This window comes from Gossypium hirsutum, chromosome A13, assembly GCF_007990345.1.
Source record: "Gossypium hirsutum isolate 1008001.06 chromosome A13, Gossypium_hirsutum_v2.1, whole genome shotgun sequence".
Taxonomy (NCBI): Eukaryota; Viridiplantae; Streptophyta; class Magnoliopsida; order Malvales; family Malvaceae; genus Gossypium; species Gossypium hirsutum.
This window is the reverse complement of record NC_053436.1, coordinates 37,367,092-37,391,016: the sequence shown is the minus strand read 5'-3', so window position 1 is coordinate 37,391,016 and position 23,925 is coordinate 37,367,092. Positions and strand designations below refer to the sequence as shown.

General features: G+C 41.6%; 2 protein-coding genes across 2 annotated transcripts; both read right to left on the bottom strand.

Moving 5' to 3' along the window:
- Positions 1-16,947: 16,947 nt before the first annotated feature.
- On the bottom strand, positions 16,948-17,661 carry LOC107940623 (uncharacterized). The gene is made up of 2 exons (XM_016874055.2): positions 17,386-17,661; positions 16,948-17,274 (listed from the first exon to the last, which is right to left on the bottom strand). The coding sequence occupies exons 1-2, from the start codon at positions 17,659-17,661 to the stop codon at positions 16,948-16,950; spliced, it is 603 nt and encodes a 200-aa protein (XP_016729544.2).
- A 4,423-nt stretch (positions 17,662-22,084) lies between these two features.
- Positions 22,085-22,723, bottom strand: LOC121212296 (uncharacterized). The gene has a single exon (XM_041084752.1). It carries the CDS (start codon positions 22,721-22,723, stop codon positions 22,085-22,087), a length of 639 nt encoding a protein of 212 aa, XP_040940686.1.
- Between the last annotated feature and the right edge of the window lie 1,202 nt (positions 22,724-23,925).

Genomic DNA, 23,925 nt, shown 5'->3' with positions numbered 1-23,925 from the left:
AGTGACTGCTGCTCAGGAAAACAGCTCGTAGTGAATATGTGATTATGTTGTAAACATTAATGAAAATTTGCTAATGAATTATTTATTGATTTTTATAAAGCTTACTATAATCTATGTGTGTGAAAGTCGAATCAATATATATATTATTCTGAAAGTAATACTTGAATAGTCGATTAATGACTATTTTAAAATTTGTTGAACTTAAGCTCAAGAGCAAAGGGGAACTAAATCCGATAAAGGGAAGGAAAAAGTAATTGAATAGCCATTGAAGTCGTTCGACAACATCCGAGGTAAGTCTTCGAGTAATGATCCTACTTGAATTATATTGAAATGATTAGTCATACTATGACGGATAGTCGAATGTGCATAGAGACTATGTTATAAAGCCAATCGAAATCATGCTCTTTGTGTGTGGCTATTGAGCCGAAATTGGAAAGGTTTAATAAATGTTTTGTGTTTGAGCCTTAGTAACGAAAATAAGATATGGGTGTGTTATGATTATTGATATATGTGTGCTTGAGCATTTGAATACATCCGGGCTAAGACCCGAAGGCATTTGTGCAAGTTGATATATCCGGGCTAAGACCCGAAGGCATTTGTGCGAGTTGATATATACGGGCTAAGACCCGAAGGCATTTGTGCAAGTTGATATATCTGGGCTAAGACCCGAAGGCATTTGTGCAAGTTGATATATCCGGGCTAAGACCCGAAGGCATTCGTGCGAGTTGCTATACCCGGGTTAAGACCCGAAGGCAATTGAGCTTGTGGTTATATCCGGCTAAATTCCAAAGAAACTTGGGTTTGAATGTGAGCGTTTTGTGCTGTAATAAATTCAATTAATACGCTCGACAAACCCAAACGATAAGGTATGTTTGCATGTGCTTCGAAAAAGTCGATTCGTTTTAAATAATATTCGTTCAATCGACTAACGAACTTTCGGCTTTTAGATAGGTTAATACCTTGTGTGTGTATATGTTGATGAAGTGTGAAGTAAGTATGATTATGAGAATGTGAATTAATAAAGTGATTCATTTAGCTATGTGAATGTAATACTTTAGTCAAAGCCGATTTCATTACTTGAAACTTACTAAGCTTTAAAATGCTTACCCCGTTGCTTTGGCTCTCTGTTTTATAGATATTGTTCGTTAGCTATCGGATTGGGGATCATCGAAGTCGAAGTCATCCATACTATCAAAGCTCTTTTGGTACTCTTTTAGTTGAACTCTGGATATGGCATGTATAGGACTACCCCTTGTTGTTTTAAGTACTTTTTGTGATGTATGTGTGTACAGCCATGCGAAAATGGCTCGTAGAAGTGGAGTATGGCATTAGACCATTTGTGTTTATGTATGTATATATGGTTTCATGATGTGACTATGGATTGGAATGGAAGTGTTGGGCAAATGATCAGCCATTGGAATGGCTAAATATGATCATATGTGGACCTATGTATGACAAAACCCTAGTTGGTCCATGGTAACCACGAAATAGGTAAAGTTTACATTGAAAACAGCTGCTGACAGCAGCAGTGGTGTGGATTCGAAAAATCACAAAAATTTGTAGAAATGGAATTAAATAGTGAATAAATTATGTAATCGAACCTTGATGAATCTAGTTTCAAATGAAAGTAACGAAACAATCATATGAACAGTATATTAAGAGATATTAAAGTTCTCGTGAAACAGGGCCAGAACGGTTTCTGGATCTCCTGTTTCGACTTTGATAATTCACCATAAATTATCCAGAGATAATTAGAAGTCATGCCTTATATGTATGGATTCCTCTCTGAGTCTAGTTTCTATAAAAACAAACGGCATGAGTATTGAAGCTCTGTACAGGGAGATATCCAAGTCAGAATACATGAAGGTCAGAGTAGTCGAACCCAGAATCAGGGGAGACTTTAACTAATAAACTGTACCAATTGGCCCAACCAAAAATTCTAGAAATAAATCCACAGATGGATATATGAGTCTAATTTTGGGGAAAATTTACGGAATCAGTTTTTGAGTTTTTGAACTTGAGATATGATTTTTAAGGCGACAGTGACGCGGTTAGCCAGCTTGTCTGGAATTTTTTTTAATGGACTGTGAAAACAAAGTAATTAAGTCTGTTAGCACCTCGCGTTCGACTTCGGCAACGGTCTCGGGTACGGGGTGTTACAATTTTATTGGTATCAGAGCTACGGTTTAGTCGATTCTAGGACTACCGTAATGCGTTGGGTCTAGCTATACATGCCATTTTATGTGATTATTTGATAGTGTGGATATTTCTGACATTTGCAAATGTGTTTATTTATAGTAATGGATCCCGATCCCGACCGAGCGGTAGCTGATGATCTTGAGAGTGTAGCGCCTGCTCCCGCACAAGGGACAGCGCCGGCGGACTCTCAACCTAATGCTAGTAACCCGAATGATGAAGCTAGACAAGCTTTCTATAGCGTGATGAATGATTGGTTCAACCAATACATTCGAACTAATACGGCTGTTCCACAACCTCCATTCCCGACAAATACCACCCCCGCACCTACAATACCTCCGGTAACTGACCAAATAAGGTCAAATAAGCCCCCAGTTGACAGAATCCGAAAACATGGGGCTACTGAATTTAAGGCTATGGATAGCGACGATGCCGAGCAAGCTGAATTTTGGTTGGACAACACTATCCGGGTACTCGATGAGCTATCTTGTACACCCAATGAATGCCTAAAGTGTACTATCTCCTTGCTACGCGATTCTGCCTACTATTGGTGGAGTACTCTGACTTCTGTTGTGCCCCGAGAGCAAGTAACTTGGGAGTTTTTCCAAACTGAGTTTCGGAAAAAGTATATCAGTCAGAGATTTGTTGATAAAAACGGAAGGAATTTCTTGAGCTTAAACAAGGTTCTATGTCAGTTACTGATTACGAGCGAAAATTTGTTAGACTTAGTAGATACGCTCGGGAATGTGTTTCGTCCGAGGCTATCATGTGTAAACGCTTCGAGGATGGGCTGAATGAAGATATAAAAATGTTCATTGGCATTCTTGAAATACGAGAGTTCGTAGTACTTGTCGAGCGAGCTTGTAAAGCCGAAGAGCTTAGAAAAGAAAAACAAAAAGTTGATGTGGGAACTGGAGAGTTTCGTAAAAGATCCTCGGGAAAGTCTCTTCAACAGGCATCGAAGAAATTTCGAGATGATGTGGGCCGGTCTAGAGGCACTTCGGGCCTTTTTAGACGAGATCGTGATTGACCCCCTGTGGGTACACGAGGCACTTCGGTCGCCAGTGTTGGGAATGAACGTCGAGACAGAACGGAATGTCGACATTGCGGTAAATGGCATTCGGGGAGTTGTAGATTCCATGACCGCTCCTGTTACAAGTGCGGATCAGTTGACCACTTTATTAAAGATTGCCCGAGACTGTCTGAACAGAATGTAAACCAGAGTGGGAAACCGGGTGCTACCACTGCTCGAGGTAGACCATCTAGAAATACGGGCAATGCTAGTGGTGGTCAGAGAGGATCTAGAGATGCTACGACCAGATCCGAGGCTCGTGCGCCTGCTAGAGCTTATGCTATACGTGCCCGCGAGGATGCTTCTTCGCCTGATGTTATTACCGGCACTTTTACTCTCTTTGATACTAATGTAATTGCTTTGATTGACCCCGGTTCTACTCATTCTTACATATGTGAAACCTTAGCATCCAGTAAGACTTTACCTATTGAGTCTACTGAGTTCGTAATTCGGGTGTCAAATCCCTTGGGTCGTTACGTGCTTGTCGACAAAGTGTGTAAGAAATGTCCCCTAGTAATTCGAGGTTTCTGTTTTCCGGCGGACTTGATGCTTTTGCCGTTTGATGAATTTGATGTTATTCTCGGGTTGGATTGGTTGACCGTGCATGATGCGGTTGTGAATTGCAAAAGCAAGACTATTGATTTGAGGTGCGCAAATAACGAAGTAATCCGAGTTGAGTCTACGGACTTGGATGGGTTGCCAGCTGTAATATCCTCAATGTTGGCCCAGAAATATGTAAGAAAAGGGTGCGAAGCATACCTTGCGTATGTACTTGATGACAAAGAATTAGAAAAGAAACCCGAATCTGTGCCAGTGGTTTGTGAATACCCGGATGTTTTTCCTGAAGAATTGTCGGGATTACCACCTGTTCGGGAGATAGAGTTTGGTATTGAGGTTGTACCTGGGACTACGCCGATTTCGATAGCTCCGTATCGTATGGCACCAACCGAGTTAAAAGAGTTGAAAGCTCAGTTGCAAGAATTGACGGATAGAGGTTTCGCTCGACCAAGTTTCTCACCTTGGGGGTGCACCAGTATTGTTCGTGAAAAAGAAGGACGGAACCATGAGGTTGTACATTGACTATCGTCAGCTGAATAAAGTGACAATAAAGAACAAATATCCGTTACCGCGTATCGATGATTTGTTCGACCAACTGACGAGAGCCTCAGTGTTCTCAAAAATAGATTTGAGATCGGGCTATTATCAGTTGCGAATTCGAGATTCGGACATACCCAAAACTGCCTTCAGAACGAGATATGGTCACTACGAGTTCTTAGTGATGCCGTTTGGGCTCACTAATTCCCCTGCGGTATTTATGGATTTGATGAATCGGATCTTCAGACCATATTTGGATCGGTTCGTAGTTGTGTTCATTGATGACATCTTGGTCTATTCAAGAGATGAGACCGAACATGCTGAGCACCTGAGACTAGTGTTGCAAATTTTGCGGGATAAGCAGTTATATGCTAAGTTCAGTAAGTGTGATTTCTGGTTAAGAGAGGTTAGCTTCTTGGGTCATGTGGTATCCGCATCGGGTATTCGAGTTGACCCGAGCAAAATTTCAGCCATACTTAACTGGAAGCCTCCAAGAAATATTACTGAAGTTCGGAGCTTCCTGGGGCTCGTCGGTTATTACCGACGATTTGTCAAAGGTTTCTCGATGATAGCCACACCAATGACGAAGCTACTTCAAAAGGATGTTAAGTTCGAATGGACGGAGAAATGTCAGAAAAGTTTTGATCAACTAAAAACTTATTTGACTGAAGCTCCAATTTTAGTGCAACCCGAATCAGGCAAAGAGATTGTCATTTATAGTGACGCATCCCTACTTGGGTTGGGTTGCGTATTGATGCAAGAAGGTCGAGTGGTGGCCTATGCGTCGAGACAATTAAAGCCACATGAGAAAAATTATCCGACCCATGATCTTGAACTAGCTGCCATCGTGTTTGCTTTAAAAATATGGCGACATTACCTATTTGGTGAAAAGTGCCATGTATTTTCGGATCACAAAAGTCTCAAATATTTGATGACTCAAAGAGACTTAAATCTGCGACAAAGACGTTGGCTTGAGTTGTTGAAAGATTACGAGCTTGTCATTGATTACCACCCGGGAAAGGCTAATGTGGTTGCGGACGCCTTAAGCCGGAAATCATTGTTTGCTTTACGAGCGATGAATGTGCACTTGTCTGTTCTACCCGACAATGTGTTAGTAGCTGAATTAAAAGCCAAACCATTATTGATTCATCAAATTCGTGATGCCCAGAAAGTTGATGATGAATTGGTTGCAAAACGGGCTGAGTGTGTTCCGAACAAGGAATCGGAGTTTCAAATTGATGATGATGATTGTTTGAGGTTCAGAAGTCGTTTATGTGTTCCAAGGAATTCAGAACTCATTTCGATGATTCTGAACGAAGCCCATTGTAGCCGAATGTCAATTCACCCGGGGAGTACGAAAATGTACAACGATTTGAAACGTCGATTTTGGTGGCATGGTATGAAACGAGACATCTCCGACTTTGTTTCGAGATGTTTAATATGTCAACAAGTGAAAGCGGAACATCAAGTGCCTTCAGGATTACTTCAGCCAATCATGATACCTGAATGGAAATGGGATCGAGTCACGATGGATTTTGTATCTGGGTTGCCATTGTCGACAATTAAGAAAGATGCGATTTGGGTTGTTGTTGATAGACTGACTAAGTCGGCTCATTTCATCCCCGTACGTACGGATTTTTCATTGGATAAACTAGCTGAATTGTATGTTTCTCAGATTGTGAGATTACACGGGGTACCGATTTCTATTGTGTCGGATAGAGATCCGAGATTCACCTCACGATTTTGGAAGAAATTGCAAGAAGCTTTGGGTACCAAGCTGCATTTTAGCATCGCTTTTCATCCACAAACCGATGGTCAATCCGAGCGGATAATTCAGATACTTGAGGATATGTTAAGATGTTGCATCCTCGAGTTTAGTGGTTCATGGGAGTGGTATTTACCTTTGATTGAATTCGCTTACAACAATAGTTTTCAATCAAGTATTAAGATGGCACCTTACAAGGCTTTGTACGGGCGTAAATGCCGTACACCATTGTTTTGGACCGAGCTCGGTGAAAGTAAAATTTTCGGAGTTGATTTGATTAAAGATGCCGAACGGAAAGTAAAAGTAATCCGTGAAAGTCTGAAGGCAGCCACAGATCGCCAAAAGTCGTACGCGGATTTGAAACGAAAAGACATCGAGTATCAGGTGGGAGACAAAGTGTTCCTTAAGGTTTCACCTTGGAAAAAGATACTCAGATTTGGCCGTAAGGGCAAATTGAGTCTGAGATTCATTGGGCCGTACGAAATCTCCGGACGAGTTGGTCCAGTTGCGTATAGATTGATTTTGCCCCCTGAACTTGAAAAGATTCACAACGTTTTCCATGTCTCGATGCTTCGACGATATAGATCCGACCCGTCGCATGTAATCGCTCCATCTGAGATCGAAATTCAACCTAACTTGAGTTATGAAGAAGAACCGGTTCGCATTTTGATGCGAGAAGTAAAAGAGTTGCGAAATAAGAAAATCCCATTAGTGAAGGTGTTGTGGCATAAACACGGAATTGAAGAAGCCACTTGGGAACTTGAGGACTCTATGAAGGACCGATATCCAAAATTATTCACCGGTAAGATTTTCGGGGACGAAAATTTCTTATGTGGGGGAGAGTTGTGACAGCTCTAATGTGACCCTAGTCGGGAAGTGGTTTCGGGACCACAAAACCGAGTTATGAAAATAATTAATTGTTATATTCTATGTTTATTATGTGTGTACATGCATATGTGGAAGTTTCATTCCCTAATTTTGCCAATTGCATGAGGAATTATTAAACAGGGATCAACATGAGACATGGTGAAATATGATAGGCTAATTTTAAAGGGCTTATTAGTGCATGTCAACACAAGGGTGGACTTGCATGTCAAATTGCCCAATTCCCTTATAGTGGCCGGCCAAGATGGATTGGTGATGGGCAATATATTTGTTGAATTTGATATTATAATAAGAAATTGGGTTATTGGAGCTATAATAAATAAAAGAAAGAATAAAAAAGAAAGGTAATGAAAACAAAGCTTGTATCCTTGGTTCTTCTTGGCCGATTGTAAAGAGGAAGATAGGAGGGAGGCATTCGGTCATCCTAGGCTAATAGCAAGGTAAGAAATTTATATTAGTTCATGAAATTTTGGTTAAGCTTGAGTAAGATATCAAGCTACTTTGGAAACCCATGTAGAAATTTTGATTTGTGTTATGGACTAGGGCTTTCGGCTATGGTATTTGACAATGGTAAATTTTGTTGTTTCATGATAAATTTAGATGAGCAAAGATAGATGAGTGTTTGAGCTATACAAATAATCATATGTGAGCAATGGGTGCTAAAGGGAAAGGAATCGACTACCTTATTATGTACCAAGGCCGAATGTGTACTTGAATTAGGAAGTTATTGAGTAATGTTTGTACCTTAAGTGATAGAATAGAGTGAATGCTTGGAATGTGATATGTGTGAATTATATGTTAAATTAAGGTTTGCTAAGCTAGCTATTAAGGTGAAATGCAAATGTTAGTATTTGATTTGGTAATAATCTGCTTGGGGACAGCAGCAGTAAGGTGATTTTGGAAAATCGCCATAATTTGTAGGAGTTGAATTAGAAGCTGAGTAAATTATGTCATTAAAGCTTGAAGAGTCTATTTTCTTACAAAAGAAACTATAAAAACAAAAGAGTTACCGATCTTGAGATATTTGAAGTATTGTGGGGCTGAGTCAAAATGACTACTAGATTCCCTGTTCTGTATTTAGAAAATCATTATAAATTGTACAAAAATGATTATAAGATAAAATTTATATGCTTAAACTCCTTAATGAGTCTAGTTTCAAATGAAATCAAATACAACACATTTTGAATTCTGTAAAATGAGAAATTTGATTCGTAGTGAAGAGTGGTCAGATTAGTCAAACAGTGAAACAGGGGAACTTTTCAGAAAAATCTGGTATTGATTGGCCAAGCCTAAAATTCTGAAAATTTTATGGATGGAAGATATACGAGTCTATATTCAGGGAAAATTAACGGCAAGTGATTTGGAGTTTTGTAGCTCCAGTTATAAATAATTTAGTGACTGCTGCTCAGGAAAACAGCTCGTAGTGAATATGTGATTATGTTGTAAACATTAATGAAAATTTGCTAATGAATTATTTATTGATTTTTATAAAGCTTACTATAATCTATGTGTGTGAAAGTCGAATCAATATATATATTATTCTGAAAGTAATACTTGAATAGTCGATTAATGACTATTTTAAAATTTGTTGAACTTAAGCTTAAGAGCAAAGGGGAACTAAATCCGATAAAGGGAAGGAAAAAGTAATTGAATAGCCATTGAAGTCGTTCGACAACATCCGAGGTAAGTCTTCGAGTAATGATCCTACTTGAATTATATTGAAATGATTAGTCATACTATGACGGATAGTCGAATGTGCATAGAGACTATGTTATAAAGCCAATCGAAATCATGCTCTTTGTGTGTGGCTATTGAGCCGAAATTGGAAAGGTTTAATAAATGTTTTGTGTTTGAGCCTTAGTAACGAAAATAAGATATGGGTGTGTTATGATTATTGATATATGTGTGCTTGAGCATTTGAATACATCCGGGCTAAGACCCGAAGGCATTTGTGCAAGTTGATATATCCGGGCTAAGACCCGAAGGCATTTGTGCGAGTTGATATATACGGGCTAAGACCCGAAGGCATTTGTGCAAGTTGATATATCCGGGCTAAGACCCGAAGGCATTTGTGCAAGTTGATATATCCGGGCTAAGACCCGAAGGCATTCGTGCGAGTTGCTATACCCGGGTTAAGACCCGAAGGCAATTGAGCTTGTGGTTATATCCGGCTAAATTCCAAAGAAACTTGGGTTTGAATGTGAGCATTTTGTGCTGTAATAAATTCAATTAATACGCTCGACAAACCCAAACGATAAGGTATGTTTGCATGTGCTTCGAAAAAGTCGATTCGTTTTAAATAATATTCGTTCAATCGACTAACGAACTTTCGGCTTTTAGATAGGTTAATACCTTTTGTGTGTATATGTTGATGAAGTGTGAAGTAAGTATGATTATGAGAATGTGAATTAATAAAGTGATTCATTTAGCTATGTGAATGTAATACTTTAGTCAAAGCCGATTTCATTACTTGAAACTTACTAAGCTTTAAAATGCTTACCCCGTTGCTTTGGCTCTCTGTTTTATAGATATTGTTCGTTAGCTATCGGATTTGGGATCATCGAAGTCGAAGTCATCCACACTATCAAAGCTCTTTTGGTACTCTTTTAGTTGAACTCTGGATATGGCATGTATAGGACTACCCCTTGTTGTTTTAAGTACTTTTTGTGATGTATGTGTGTACAGCCATGCGAAAATGGCTCGTAGAAGTGGAGTATGGCATTAGACCATTTGTGTTTATGTATGTATATATGGTTTCATGATGTGACTATGGATTGGAATGGAAGTGTTGGGCAAATGATCAGCCATTGGAATGGCTAAATATGATCATATGTGGACCTATGTATGACAAAACCCTAGTTGGTCCATGGTAACCACGAAATAGGTAAAGTTTACATTGAAAACAGCTGCTGACAGCAGCAGTGGTGTGGATTCGAAAAATCACAAAAATTTGTAGGAATGGAATTAAATAGTGAATAAATTATGTAATCGAACCTTGATGAATCTATTTTCATATGAAAGTAACAAAAGAATCATATGAACAGTATATTAAGAGATATTAAAGTTCTCGTGAAACAGGGCCAGAACTGTTTCTGGATCTCCTGTTTCGACTTTGATAATTCACCATAAATTATCCAGAGATAATTAGAAGTCATGCCTTATATGTATGGATTCCTCTCTGAGTCTAGTTTCTATAGAAACAAACGGCATGAGTATTGAAGCTCTGTACAGGGAGATATCCAAGTCAGAATACATGAAGGTCAGAGTAGTCGAACCCAGAATCATGGGAGACTTTAACTAATAAACTGTACCAATTGGACCAACCAAAAATTCTAGAAATAAATCCATAGATGGATATATGAGTCTAGTTTCGGGGAAAATTTACGGAATCAGTTTTTGAGTTTTTGAACTCGAGATATGATTTTTAAGGCGACAGTGATGTGGTTAGCCAGCTTGTCTGGAATTTTTTTTAATGGACTGTGAAAACAAAGTAATTAAGTCTGTTAGCACCTCGCGTTCGACTCCGGCAACGGTCTCGGGTACAGGGTGTTACAGTTTTACTCGTCTCGACGACTGTGCAGTCTCAACAACTGGAGCTTGCACCTAATTACCCATTAGTGGACAATCCTTAACTCGGTGCTCAGTCGATCCACACCTCAAACAAGCACTAGTAGATCTCCAACACTCGCCTGGATGGCGTCTATTACTTAGCTAACAAATTGCCACCCTAGCAAGTGCAACAGTAGGCCCAACTCTAAAGGACCCGTCAGCCTTGGACTTTTTCTTAGGCCTCATCCCAGAACCAATAGACTCAGAATCCCTCTTAACTTTCCCTTTCTCATGGATTTGGAGCTCAGAGCTGCTTCACCTCCTCAGCTATCTTGGCCTTCTCGACCAAGACTGAGAAATCTCGCTCCCTCTGAGGAGCTATCAGAACTCGCAGACTATCATGAAACCATCCTTAAATCAAACACAGTGATCATACTCATTTGTCACCATGCCCCTTGCATAGCGACTCAGCCTTAGAAATTCGATCTCATACTCGGCCACTGAACGGTCTCCTTGAGTGAGATTTAGAAACTCACGTAGCCTAGCGTTAGTGTAGCTAGCTCCCATATACTTACTCTGAGAGGTGGTCTTAAACAAATCCCAAATCAACCTATCAGGCTGAGTACCCTCCTTAATGGTCAACCACCACTGGTATGCCTCATCACGAAGTAGAGACACAGCCCCCTTGAGCTTCTGCTCATCAGTAAAATCAAGATCATCCATTATGTGCTCTGTGGCCTCCATCCAATACTCGGGCACACTCGGAGCAACTCCAGCGATGCCCCTAAATATCTCAGCCCCATTCGACCGGAGTTTTTTTTGTAACTGACCCACGACCTTCAGATCCAACATTAGCCCCAGCGACCCTCTCCAAAATTCGCAGCATGGCCTGGGACAGTACGTCGTCCCCAGCTACACGATCCTGAGACTCAGCACCAGTCTCAGTAACAGGTGACACCGGTGTCATGCTAGTGTCCAGATTAAGGATCATGTTAGATGTGAAGGACTCAGCTCGAATCCCTCTACGGCCTCTACCTCTGCCCTTAGTACCCCGTCCACGAGTAGCACGCGTGCTCATCGCAACTATCGAATTAATTTGTATTTAGAAATTTTATGCACATCAATTTATTGTTCCGATAATTATTAGCAGATATTTTATGCAGAACCGTATCAGAGCTTCAAAATTAGTTATTACAAGTAATAGGCTCACTTTGGTTTCCAGTTTACACTACCTAAAGTGTTTCAGTAAAGTACTACCTATAGAGGTCTCACAATACATACATAGTATTTCAGAAAGATACAAATAAATTTTAGTATAAGCATGCTTTCAAACAGTACATATCAGAGTTTCAGAGTACTTATAGGATCGGCACCGCAGACTCAGTGAACCACTTATTTATCAAAAATATTTCAAATTATTTTACCACTTACTTTCCAAGACCCATTCTTTTTACTTCCCAAATCCATAGCCGAGTTTTTACAAACTGGGCTCTGATACCACTAAATATAACACCCCAAACCGGCCTAGACGTTATGGCCGAATCTGGCGGCGTCGCATGAGAGTGTTTTTAGAAATTTTTAGCAAGTTAAAAATCATTCAGTTCATTGTCGTTACTTAAGTCGTGAAATCTCCAAACCGATTATTAGGTGAACACATTTTCTTATCACGGAAGCTAAAGCATCATTAATTCATTAATCAATAGCTTAATAGTTTAAAACCCTGAAATAAACTTAAAAATAGTTCAAGTTCAAAGACATTTTAATCCTGAAAATAAATATTTAAAATAAAGTAGACAAATAAAATGTTACTCAAAAATCCATAAATGTCCAACAGTGGTCACCATCAAGCCCTCCATCGCACCGATCCATCTACTATGAGGATTATCTAACAGACAAATAAACAAAGAGGTGAGTTTTCGCAAACTCAGTGTTTACATCCCCACAAACAGGATGCATACAAACAATAACAAAATACAGATAGTTTGGCCTTGGCCATACAGGTATCGCGTGCATAACAAATCAGATATCAGAAAACATGCCCACCAACCCTGCACACCATCTCCGACCAACCCAACACACCATATGGGGATAGAATCGACCCACCCAACCCTACACACCAAGTATGCGGATATAATCAACCCATCCAACCCTACAGACCAAAAGGTACCGTAAAATAGTACATAATAGATATATACAGCATAGCTGCCAGATAACAGGCTAATCCCCTCTCAGACTTCCTTCTCTTCACAACAATCCCAACCCAATGCAATGCAACATACATACCATGACATGCTTATATACAGATATCAGATCTTATCAAAATCATGGCAAAACGGATATACGAAGTCAGATAGATACACATGCTTACAATAACGTGCTTTTGCACACAATTCAATAATCAATCAGAGTATGGGGTTTAAGTAATGCTTACGCCCCTATAATCAGGTCACAATCGACTTAGGCAACCCATGCAACCTTACAGACCATTTCAAATTAATTGGGCTCACATGCCCGAGTGCCTTGCCCGTGTAGCCCTACACGCCCTTGTAGCCCACAAGGCGCAACTTGGCTTTGCCGTGTGGATCACACGGCCTGGCTCAAAGTCCCACACTCTCGTGTGGCTCACCTACGGCCCAATTGATTGAGCCCATGCCTAGTACACAGCCTCTCCAGCCTCACACGCCCGTGTGTCGTGCGCATGGCCTGGCAAGTCAGTCACACGCTCGTGTCTCGCGCCGTAGGCTATAACACGGGCAGACCACACGCCCGTGTGGCATCGACAGGCCACTTTTTAACTTTTATCGAAACTCATTTTCTACGCGATCGGAGTACACACCTGATTAGTTTTCGCTGCTAATCCAACCATGAACACTTCAAAGCCTAAGATTGACAATACCGAGCCCAAATCAATCAGTTAAATCGACTTACATAAGAATGGACAAATCCCAAAACACGAGATCTACTTACCTTTGACGAAGAACGGTGTTTCTTGCTACCAAGAATTCGATTACTGATCTACCGAACCTTAATTAATCCCTAAATAGCAACCAAAATCCTTTTAAATAATCTCCAACCGAAATCTCATAACTTAGTCTAAACGTTACTTACCAATCGTCAGAACCACTAGCAAATGTCACAGCTAAACGGAAGAGAACGGAAAATCAAAGGAGAAGAAAAATAGAGACGAAAGAAAAAGAAAGAAAAGAAAAGAATTTCGGCAGCAAGGATTTGGAAGAGGAAGAAATGGCAGAGAAACTATTTTGTTAACCAGAAGAAAATAGGAAAACCCTAATTCGTCCCTAAAGCCCAAAACTCAGAATTTTAATAAAACCCAACTCTTAATAGCAACTTGCAGCAAATAATCCCATCGCCACTGCAGGGAATCGAACCCCTGACCCTAAGCGTATTCCCTTGCCACTTAACCACTAGACTAGCAGGCCCATTCTGTTAAGTTTTTACCCATAATTCATTATAAGCCCACTGACCTCAAGTCAGGCTTTATTCACTAATAATAAAAAAACCAAAAATAACTCGAAACACAGATTCAAACACTTCCAAGCCCAACACTTACAAAAGCCGAAACTACAAAAATTTGGGTCGTTACAACTCTACCCCCTCAAAGAACATTCGTCTTTGAATTTTTCCTGATCAGAAAAGGTGAGGATACTGCTGGCGCATCGAATCCTCTGGCTCCCAAGTAGCCTCCTCAGTGCTATGATTCCTCCACAACACCTTCACCAAGGGAATAGATTTCCTACGCAGAATATTAACGTCGCGATCTAAAACCTAAACTGGCTCCTCCTCAAACGTCAGATCCTGTCTAACCTCAATCTCCTCCATAGGCAAAATGTGAGTAGGACCAGAGCGATAGCGTCTCAACATTGATAGGTGAAATACGTCATACATTCGATACAACTCTGGAGGAAGCTTCAACTAATATGCGACTGGTCCCACTCGCTTCAAAATCCGATACGGCCCAATAAATCGAGGACTCAACTTGCCATTACGACCGAACCTTAGAACCTTCTTCCATGGCGAGACCTTAAGAAAAACCATGTCTCCCAAAGAATAATCGATGTCTTTCCTTTTTGAATCTGCATAGGACTTATGTCTATTAGAAGCCGCTTTCAGCCAATCACAAATCACGTGGACCTTATCCTCAGTCTCTGATACTAACTCTGGACCCAGAATACGTCGCTCACCTAACTCAGTCCAGTACAAAGGAGTGCATCACTTACGACCATAAAGTGCCTCGTACGGTGCGATCTAAATACTAGATTGATAGCTGTTATTGTAAACAAACTCTGCCAAGGGCATGTACTCCTTCTAACTATCACGGAAATCCATGACACAACCCCTCCACATATCCTCCAATATCTGAATCACCCTCTCTGACTGACCATCTATCTGAGGATGAAAAGCAATACTGAAATCTAGATGAGAACCCAAAGCTTCATAAAGTTTCTGCCAAAACCGAGACGTAAAACGAGAATTCCTATTGGAGATGATCGAAACAGGAACCCCATGAACCTCACTATCTCAAAAATGTAGAGCTTAGCCAGCTTTTGCAAGGAGAAGTCCGTCCTAACAGGAATGAAATGTACAGACTTGGTCAATCGATCCGTGACGACCCATAAAAAGTCCTCCTTAGTGGGTGCTAGAGGCAACCCACTAACGAAGTCCATTGTTACTTGCTCCCATTTCCACATCATTATCCTTACTGGCTGAAGCAAACTCGAAGGTAACTGATGCTCAGCCTTAACCTGCTGGTAAGTCAAACAACGAGTAACAAAGTCTGTCACCTCACGTTTCAACCCTAGCCACCAGTACAACTTTCGAAGATCCCTATACATTTTGATGCCCTCAGGATGCATAGCGTAAGGGCTACTATACGCCTCTCTCAGAATCGATAACCTCAAACCCTCATCATTAGGTACACAGATCCTATCTCGAAAATGCAACACCCCATCACTATCAATCCTAAAATCAGTGGTTGTTCTAGCCTCAACCTGATTTAATCACAACTCAAGAGACTTATCTCCCAACCGTTTATCCTTAATCTGATCCAACCATGTCGGTTTAACCTGCAACTCAGCCAGAAGACTCCCATTGCCATAAAGACTCAATCGAGCAAACATCGCCCTTAAGTCAGTCATCACCCTATGACTTAACGCATCTGCCACCATATTGGCTTTACCCGGATGGTACTCGATAACGCAGTCATAATCCTTAAGTAGCTCCACCAAGCGACGCTGTTTAAGATTTAACTCCTTCTGAGTGAGGAGATACTTGAGGCACTTATGATCAGTGTAGATGGTACACTTTTCACCGCACAAGTAATGCCTCCAGATCTTAAGAGAAAATGCCACCGCTGCCAACTCAAAATCACGCGTCGAATAATTAGCCTTGTGAGTCTTAAGCTGACGAGATGCATACGCGACCACTTTACCATCCTACATCAAGATGCAACCCAAACCCAGATGTGACGCATCACTGTAAACCACGAAATCCTTGCCAGAATTAGGTTGTATCAGAACTAGAGCCTGAGTCAAGACTGTCTTGAGCTTCTCAAAGCTCTCCTGCTGAGCATCCTTCCAAACAAAGGAAATTCCCTTACGCAGTAACTTAGTCAACGACGCTGCGATCAACGAGAACCATTCTATGAAGCATCGGTGATAACCTACCAGACCTAAAAAACTACGATCTTCCGACACACTCTTCGGCTGTTTCTAATCCAACACAGCCTTAACCTTACAAGGATCCACTCTAATCCCCTCTGCAGAAACTACAAGTCCCAAAAATGTCACTTATCGAAGCCAAAATCTACACTTACTAAACTTTGCATATAGCTGTTTCTCCCGAAGAATCTGCAGAACCACCCGTAGATGCCTATCGTGCTCATCCTCCGTCCTAGAGTATACCAAGATGTCGTCGATGAACACTACCACAAACTGATATAAGTAGTGTTGGAAAACTTGAGTCATCGGATCCATGAACACCGCTAGTGCATTAGTCAACCCAAAAGGCATTACTAGGAACTCGTAATGTCCATACCGAGTCCTAAATGTCGTCTTATGCAAATCGGCCTCCTTTACTCTTAACTGATGATATCCTGATCGCAGATCGATTTTGGAGAACATAGAAGCCCCTCTGAACCGATCGAATTAATCGTCTATCCTCGGAAGTGGGTATTTATTCTTAATTGTCAACTTATTCAACTGATGATAGTCGATGCACATCCTCAACATACCGTCCTTTTTCTTTATGAACAAAATCGATGCTCCCCATGGAGACACACTAGAAAGAATAAACCCACAATCTAACAGCTCTTGACTTAAGCCTTCAGTTCTGCTAGCTCCTTCGGTGCCATTCAATAAGGGGCGATTTACAATGGAGCTGTACCGGGAATTAACTCTATCCCAAAATCTACCTCATGACTCGCAGACAATCCTAGTAATTCCTCTGAAAAAACATCTGGAAAATCCTTTACAGTACGGATGTCCTTAACCAAATAGTCCACAGAATCAGAAACACTGATGTAGGCCAAGTATGCCTCACATCCTTTCCTCACCAGCTTCTCTGCTACCAACGCAAATACCATATTTCTCAGATAATCCCATCGTTCTCCAATCACGACTACCTCATTATCCTCCTCGGTCCTCAGAACCACCCACTTTTCAGCACAATCCAAACTTACACGATGTTTCACCAACTAGCCCATACCAAGAATTAAGACGAACTCCCCAAACAGAAGTTCCATCAGATCAGCCAAAAATATTGTCCCTTGGACTTCCAACGAAACATCCCTGAATAGCTTACTAACCCTAATGCTCTGCCCCAACGGACTCACCACAAAAATCTCACTAGAAGTACTCTCATGCGAAATCCTCAAGGTCTCAAGCACAGAACATGCAACATAAGAATGCGTAGAGCCTACGTCTATCAGTACGACATAAGATACATTAAGAATAAAAAAACGTACCTGTGATAACGTCAAAAGCATTTCCATCCTCACACGACATGCAGCATAGATAAGTGCAGGCTGCCTTGCCTTAGTCGGCCCAGCACCCCTACCAGGAGCTCTCTGACCTTGACCCATACCACTACCACCCTTAGCCTATCCTCGGCCCCTATGTGGCTGTTGTACTCCTCTCGGTGGCTGCGCAGTCTCAACAACCGAAGCTTGCACCTGATTACCCCTAAGTGGACAATCCTTAACTCGATGCTCAATCGATCCACACCTCAAACAAGTGCTAGTAGATCTCCAACACTCACCTGGATGACGTCTATTACATAGCTGACAGATTGCCACCCCACAGATGCTAGAGTAGGCCTAACTCTAACGGACTCGTCAACCCTGGCTTTTTTCTTAGGCCTCATCCCAGAACCTGTAGACTTAGAATCCCTCTTAACTTTCCCTTTGTTACGATAATCCCATCGCCACTGCATGGAATCGAACCCCTGACCCTAAGCGTATTCCCTTGCCACTTAACCACTAGACTAGCAGGCCCATTCTATTAAGTTTTTACCCATAATTCATTATAAGCCCACTGACCTCAAGTCAGGCTTTATTCACTAATAATAAAAAAACTAAAAATAACTCGAAACACAGATTCAAACACTTCCAAGCCCAACACTTACAAAAGCCGAAACTACAAAAATTTGGGTCGTTACAACTCTACCCCCTCAAAGAAATTTCGTCTTTGAATTTTTCCTGATCAGAAAAGGTGAGGATACTGCTGACGCATCGAATCCTCTGGCTCCCAAGTAGCCTCCTCAGTGCTATGATTCCTCCACAACACCTTCACTAAGGGAATAGATTTCCTACGCAGAATATTAACGTCGCGATCTAAAACCTAAACTGGCTCCTCCTCAAACGTCAGATCCTGTCTAACCTCAATCTCCTCCATAGGCACAATGTGAGTAGGATCAGAGCGATAGCGTCTCAACATTGACAGGTGAAATACGTCATACATTCGATACAACTCTGGAGGAAGCTTCAACTAATATGCGACTGGTCCCACTCGCTTCAAAATCTGATACGGCCCAATAAATCGAGGACTCAACTTGCCATTACGACCGAACCTCAGAACCTTCTTCCATGGCGAGACCTTAAGAAAAACCATGTCTCCCATAGAATAATCGATGTCTTTCCTTTTTGAATCTGTATAGGACTTATGTCTATCAGAAGCCGCTTTCAGCCAATCACAAATTACGTGGACCTTATCCTCAGTCTCTGATACTAACTCTGGACCCAGAATACGTCGCTCACCTAACTTAGTCCAGTACAAAGGAGTGCATCACTTACGACCATAAAGTGCCTCGTACGGTGCGATCTAAATACTAGATTGATAGCTGTTATTGTAAACAAACTCTGCCAAGGGCATGTACTCCTTCTAACTATCACGGAAATCCATGACACAACCCCTCAACATATCCTCCAATATCTAAATCACCCTCTCTGACTGACCATCTGTCTGAGGATGAAAAGCAATATTGAAATCTAGATGAGAACCCAAAGCTTCATGAAGTTTCTGCCAAAACCGAGACGTAAAACGAGAATCCCTATCGGAGATGATCGAAACAGGAACCCCATGCAACCTCACTATCTTGGAAATGTAGAGCTTAGCCAGCTTTTGCAAGGAGAAGTCCGTCCTAACAGGAATGAAATGTACAGACTTGGTCAATCGATCCATGACGACCCACAAAAAATCCTTCTTAGTGGGTGCTAGAGGCAACCCACTAACGAAGTCCATTGTTACTTGCTCCCATTTCCACATCATTATCCTTACTGGCTGAAGCAAACTCGAAGGTAACTGATACTCAGCCTTAACCTGCTGGTAAGTCAAACAACTAGTAACAAAGTCTGTCACCTCACGTTTCAACCCTAGCCACCAGTACAACTTTCGAAGATCCCTATACATTTTGATGCCCTCAGGATGCATAGCGTAAGGGCTACTATACGCCTCTCTCAGAATCGATAACCTCAAATCCTCATCATTAGGTACACAGATCCTATCTCGGAAATGCAACACCCCATCACTATCAATCCTAAAATCAGTGGTTGTTCTAGCCTCAACCTGATGGAATCACAACTCAAGAGGCTTATCTCCCAACTGCTTATCCTTAATCTGATCCAACCACGTCGGTTTAACCGGCAACTCAGCCAGAAGACTCCCATTGTCATAAAGACTCAATCGAGCAAACATCGCCCTTAAGTCAGTCATCACCCTATGACTTAACGCATCTGCCACCATATTGGCTTTACCCGGATGGTACTCGATAACGCAATCATAATCCTTAAGTAGCTCCACCAAGCGACGCTGTTTAAGATTTAACTCCTTCTGAGTGAGGAGATACTTGAGGCACTTATGATCAGTGTAGATGGTACACTTTTCACCACACAAGTAATGCCTCCAGATCTTAAGAGAAAAAGCCACCGCTGCCAATTCAAAATCACGCGTCGAATAATTAGCCTTGTGAGTCTTAAGCTGACGAGATGCATACGCGACCACTTTACCATCCTACATCAAGACGTAACCCAAACCCACATGTGACACATCACTGTAAACCACGAAATCCTTGCCAGAATTAGGTTGTATCAGAACTAGAGCCTAAGTCAAGACTGTCTTGAGCTTCTCAAGCTCTCCTGCTGAGCGTCCTTCCAAACAAAGGAAATTCCCTTACGCAGTAACTTAGTCAATGACGCTGCGATCAACGAGAACCATTCTATGAAGCATCGGTAATAACCTGCCAGACCTAAAAAACTACGATCTTCCGACACACTCTTCGGCTATTTCCAATCCAACACAAACTTAACCTTACAAGGATCCACTCTAATCCCCTCTGCAGAAACTACAAGTCCCAAAAATGTCACTTCTCGAAGCCAAAATCTACACTTACTAAACTTTGCATATAGCTGTTTCTCCCGAAGAATCTGCAGAACCACCCGCAGATGCCTATCGTGCTCATCCTCCGTCCTAGAGTATACCAAGATGTCGTCGATGAACACTACCACAAACTGATATAAGTAGTGTTGGAAAACTTGAGTCATCGGATCCATGAACACCGCTGGTGCATTAGTCAACCCAAAAGGCATTACTAGGAACTCGTAATGTCCATACCGACTCCTAAATGTTGTCTTATGCAAATCGGCCACATTTACTCTTAACTGATGATATCCTGATCGCAGATCGATTTTGGAGAACATAGAAGCCCCTCTGAATCGATTGAATTAATCGTCTATCCTCGGAAGTGGGTATTTATTCTTAATTGTCAACTTATTCAACTAACTATAGTCGATGCTCATCCTCATCATACCGTCCTTTTTCTTTATGAACAAAATCGATGCTCCCCATGGAGACACACTAGAAAGAATAAACCCACGATCTAACAGCTCTTGACTTAAGCCTTCAGTTCTGCTAGCTCCTTCGGTGCCATTCAATAAGGGGTGATTGACAATGGAGCTGTACCGGGAATTAACTCTATCCCAAAATCTACCTCATGACTCGGAGACAATCCTAGTAATTCCTCTGGAAAAACATCTGGAAAATCCTTCACAGTACGGATGTCCTTAACCAAATAGTCCACAGAATCAGAAACACTGATGTAGGCCAAGTATGCATCACATCCTTTCCTCACCAGCTTCTCTGCTACCAACGCAAATACCATATTGCTCAGATAATCCCATCGTTCTCCAATCACGACTACCTCATTATCCTCCTCAGTCCTCAGAACCACCCTCTTTTCAGCACAATCCAAACTTACACGATGCTTCACCAACTAGCCCATACCAAGAATTAAGACGAACTCCCCAAACAGAAGTTCCATCAGATCAGCCAAAAATATTGTCCCTTGGACTTCCAACGAAACATCCCTGAATAGCTTACTAACCCTAATGCTCTGCCCCAACGGACTCACCACGAAAATCTCACTAGAAGTACTCTCATGCGAAATCCTTAAGGTCTCAAACACAGAACATGCAACATAAGAATGCGTAGAGCCTACGTCTATCAGTACGACATAAGATACATTAAGAATAAAAAAACGTACCCGTGATAACGTCAAAAGCATTTCCATCCTCACACGACATGCAGCATAGATAAGTGCAGGCTGCCTTGCCTTAGTCGGCCCAGCACCCCTACCAGGAGCTCTCTGACCTTGACCCATACCGCTACCACCCTCAGCCTATCCTCGGCCCCTAGGTGGCTGTTGTACTCCTCTCGGTGGCTGCGCAGTCTCAACAACCGAAGCTTGCACCTGATTACCCCTAAGTGGACAATCCTTAACTCGATGCTCAATCGATCCACACCTCAAACAAGTGCTAGTAGATCTCCAACACTCACCTGGATGACGTCTATTATATAGCTGACAGATTGCCACCCCACAGATGCAAGAGTAGGCCCAACTCTAACAGACTCGTCAACCCTGGCTTTTTTCTTAGGCCTCATCCCAGAACCTGTAGACTTAGAATCCCTCTTAACTTTCCCTTTCTTACGATTTTGGCGCGCAGAGCGCTTCACCTACTCGGCTATCTTGGCCTTCTCAACCAAGACTGAGAAATCTCGCTCTCTCTGAGGAGCTATCAGAACTCGCAGACTATCACGAAGACCATCCTCAAATTGAACACAGCGCTCATACTCATTCGTCACCATGCCCCTCGCATAGCGACTCAGCCTCAGAAATTCAGCCTCACACTCGGCCACTGAACGGTCTCCCTGTGTGAGATTGAAAAACTCACATCGCCGAGCGTCAATGTAGCTAGCTCCCACATACTTACTCTGATAGGTGGTCTTAAACAAATCCCAAGTTAACCTATCAGGTTGAGTACCCTCCTTAACGGTCAACCACCACTGGTATGCCTCATCGCGAAGCAGAGACACAGCCCCCTTGAGCTTCTGCTCATCAGTAAAATCTAGATCATCCATTATGCGCTCTGTGGCCTCCATCCGATACTCGGCCACAGTCAGAGCAACTCTAACGATGCCCCTAAATATCTCAGCCCTATTCGACTGGAGTCGTTCCGTAACTGACCCATGGCCTCCAGATCCAATATTAGCCCCAACGACCCTCTCCAAAATTCGCAGCATGGCCAGGGACAGTGCATCATCCCCAGCTGCACAGTCCTGAGACTCAGCACTAGTCTTAGTAACAGGTGACATCAGCGTCACGCTAGTTTCCAGATTAGGGATCGTATCAGATGTGAAGGACTCAGCTTGAATCCCTTTTTGGCCTCTACCTCGGCCCCTAGTACCCCGTCTACGAGTACCAAACGTGCTTATCGCAACTATCGAATTAATCTATATTTAGAAATTTTATGCATATCAATTTATAGTTCTGATAATTATTTAGCAGATATTTTATACAGAACCGTATCAGAGTTTTAGAATCAGTTATCGCGAGTAATAGGCTCACTATGGTTTCCAGTTTACACTACCTAAAGTGTGTTAGTAAAGTACTACTTATAAAGGTCTCACAATATATACATAGTATTTCAGAAAGATACAGATAAATTTCAGTATAAGCATATTTTCAAATAGTACTTATCAGAGTTTCATAGAACTTATAGGACCGGCGCTGGAAACTCGGTGAACCACTTATTTATCAAAAATATTTAAAATTACTTTACCACTTACTTTCCAAAACCCATTCTTTTTACTGCCCAAATTATAGTCGAATTTTTGCAAACCTGGCTTTGATACCACTAAATGTAATACCCCAAACCTGGCCTAGACGTTATGGCCGAATCTGGTGGCGTCGCATGAAAGTGTTTTTAAAAAATCTTAGCAAGTGAAAAATTGTTCAGTTCATTGTCATTACTTAAGTTGTGAAATCTTCAAACCGATTATTAGGTGAACACATTTCATTGTCGCGAAAGCTAAAGCATCATTAATTCATTAATCAATAACTTAATAGTTTAAAACCCTGAAATAAACTTAAAAATAGTTCAAGTTCAAAGACATTTTAATCCCAAAAATAAATATTTAAAATAAAGTAGACAAATAGAATGTTACTCAAAAATCCATAAATGTCCAACAGTGGTCACCATCAAGCCCTCCGTTGACCGATCCATCTACTACTGAGGATTACCTGACAGAAAAATAAACAAAGGTGCGAGTTTTCGCAAACTCAATGTGTACATCCCCACAAACAACATGCATACAAACAGATAATAAGATACAGATAGTTCGGCCTTAGCCATATGGGTATCACATGCATAACAAATCAGATAGCAGAAAACATGCCCACCAACCCTGCACAGCATCTTCGACCAACCCAACACACCATGTGGGGATAGAATCGACCCACCAAACCCTACACACCAAGTATGGGGATATAATCAACTCATCCAACCCTACACACC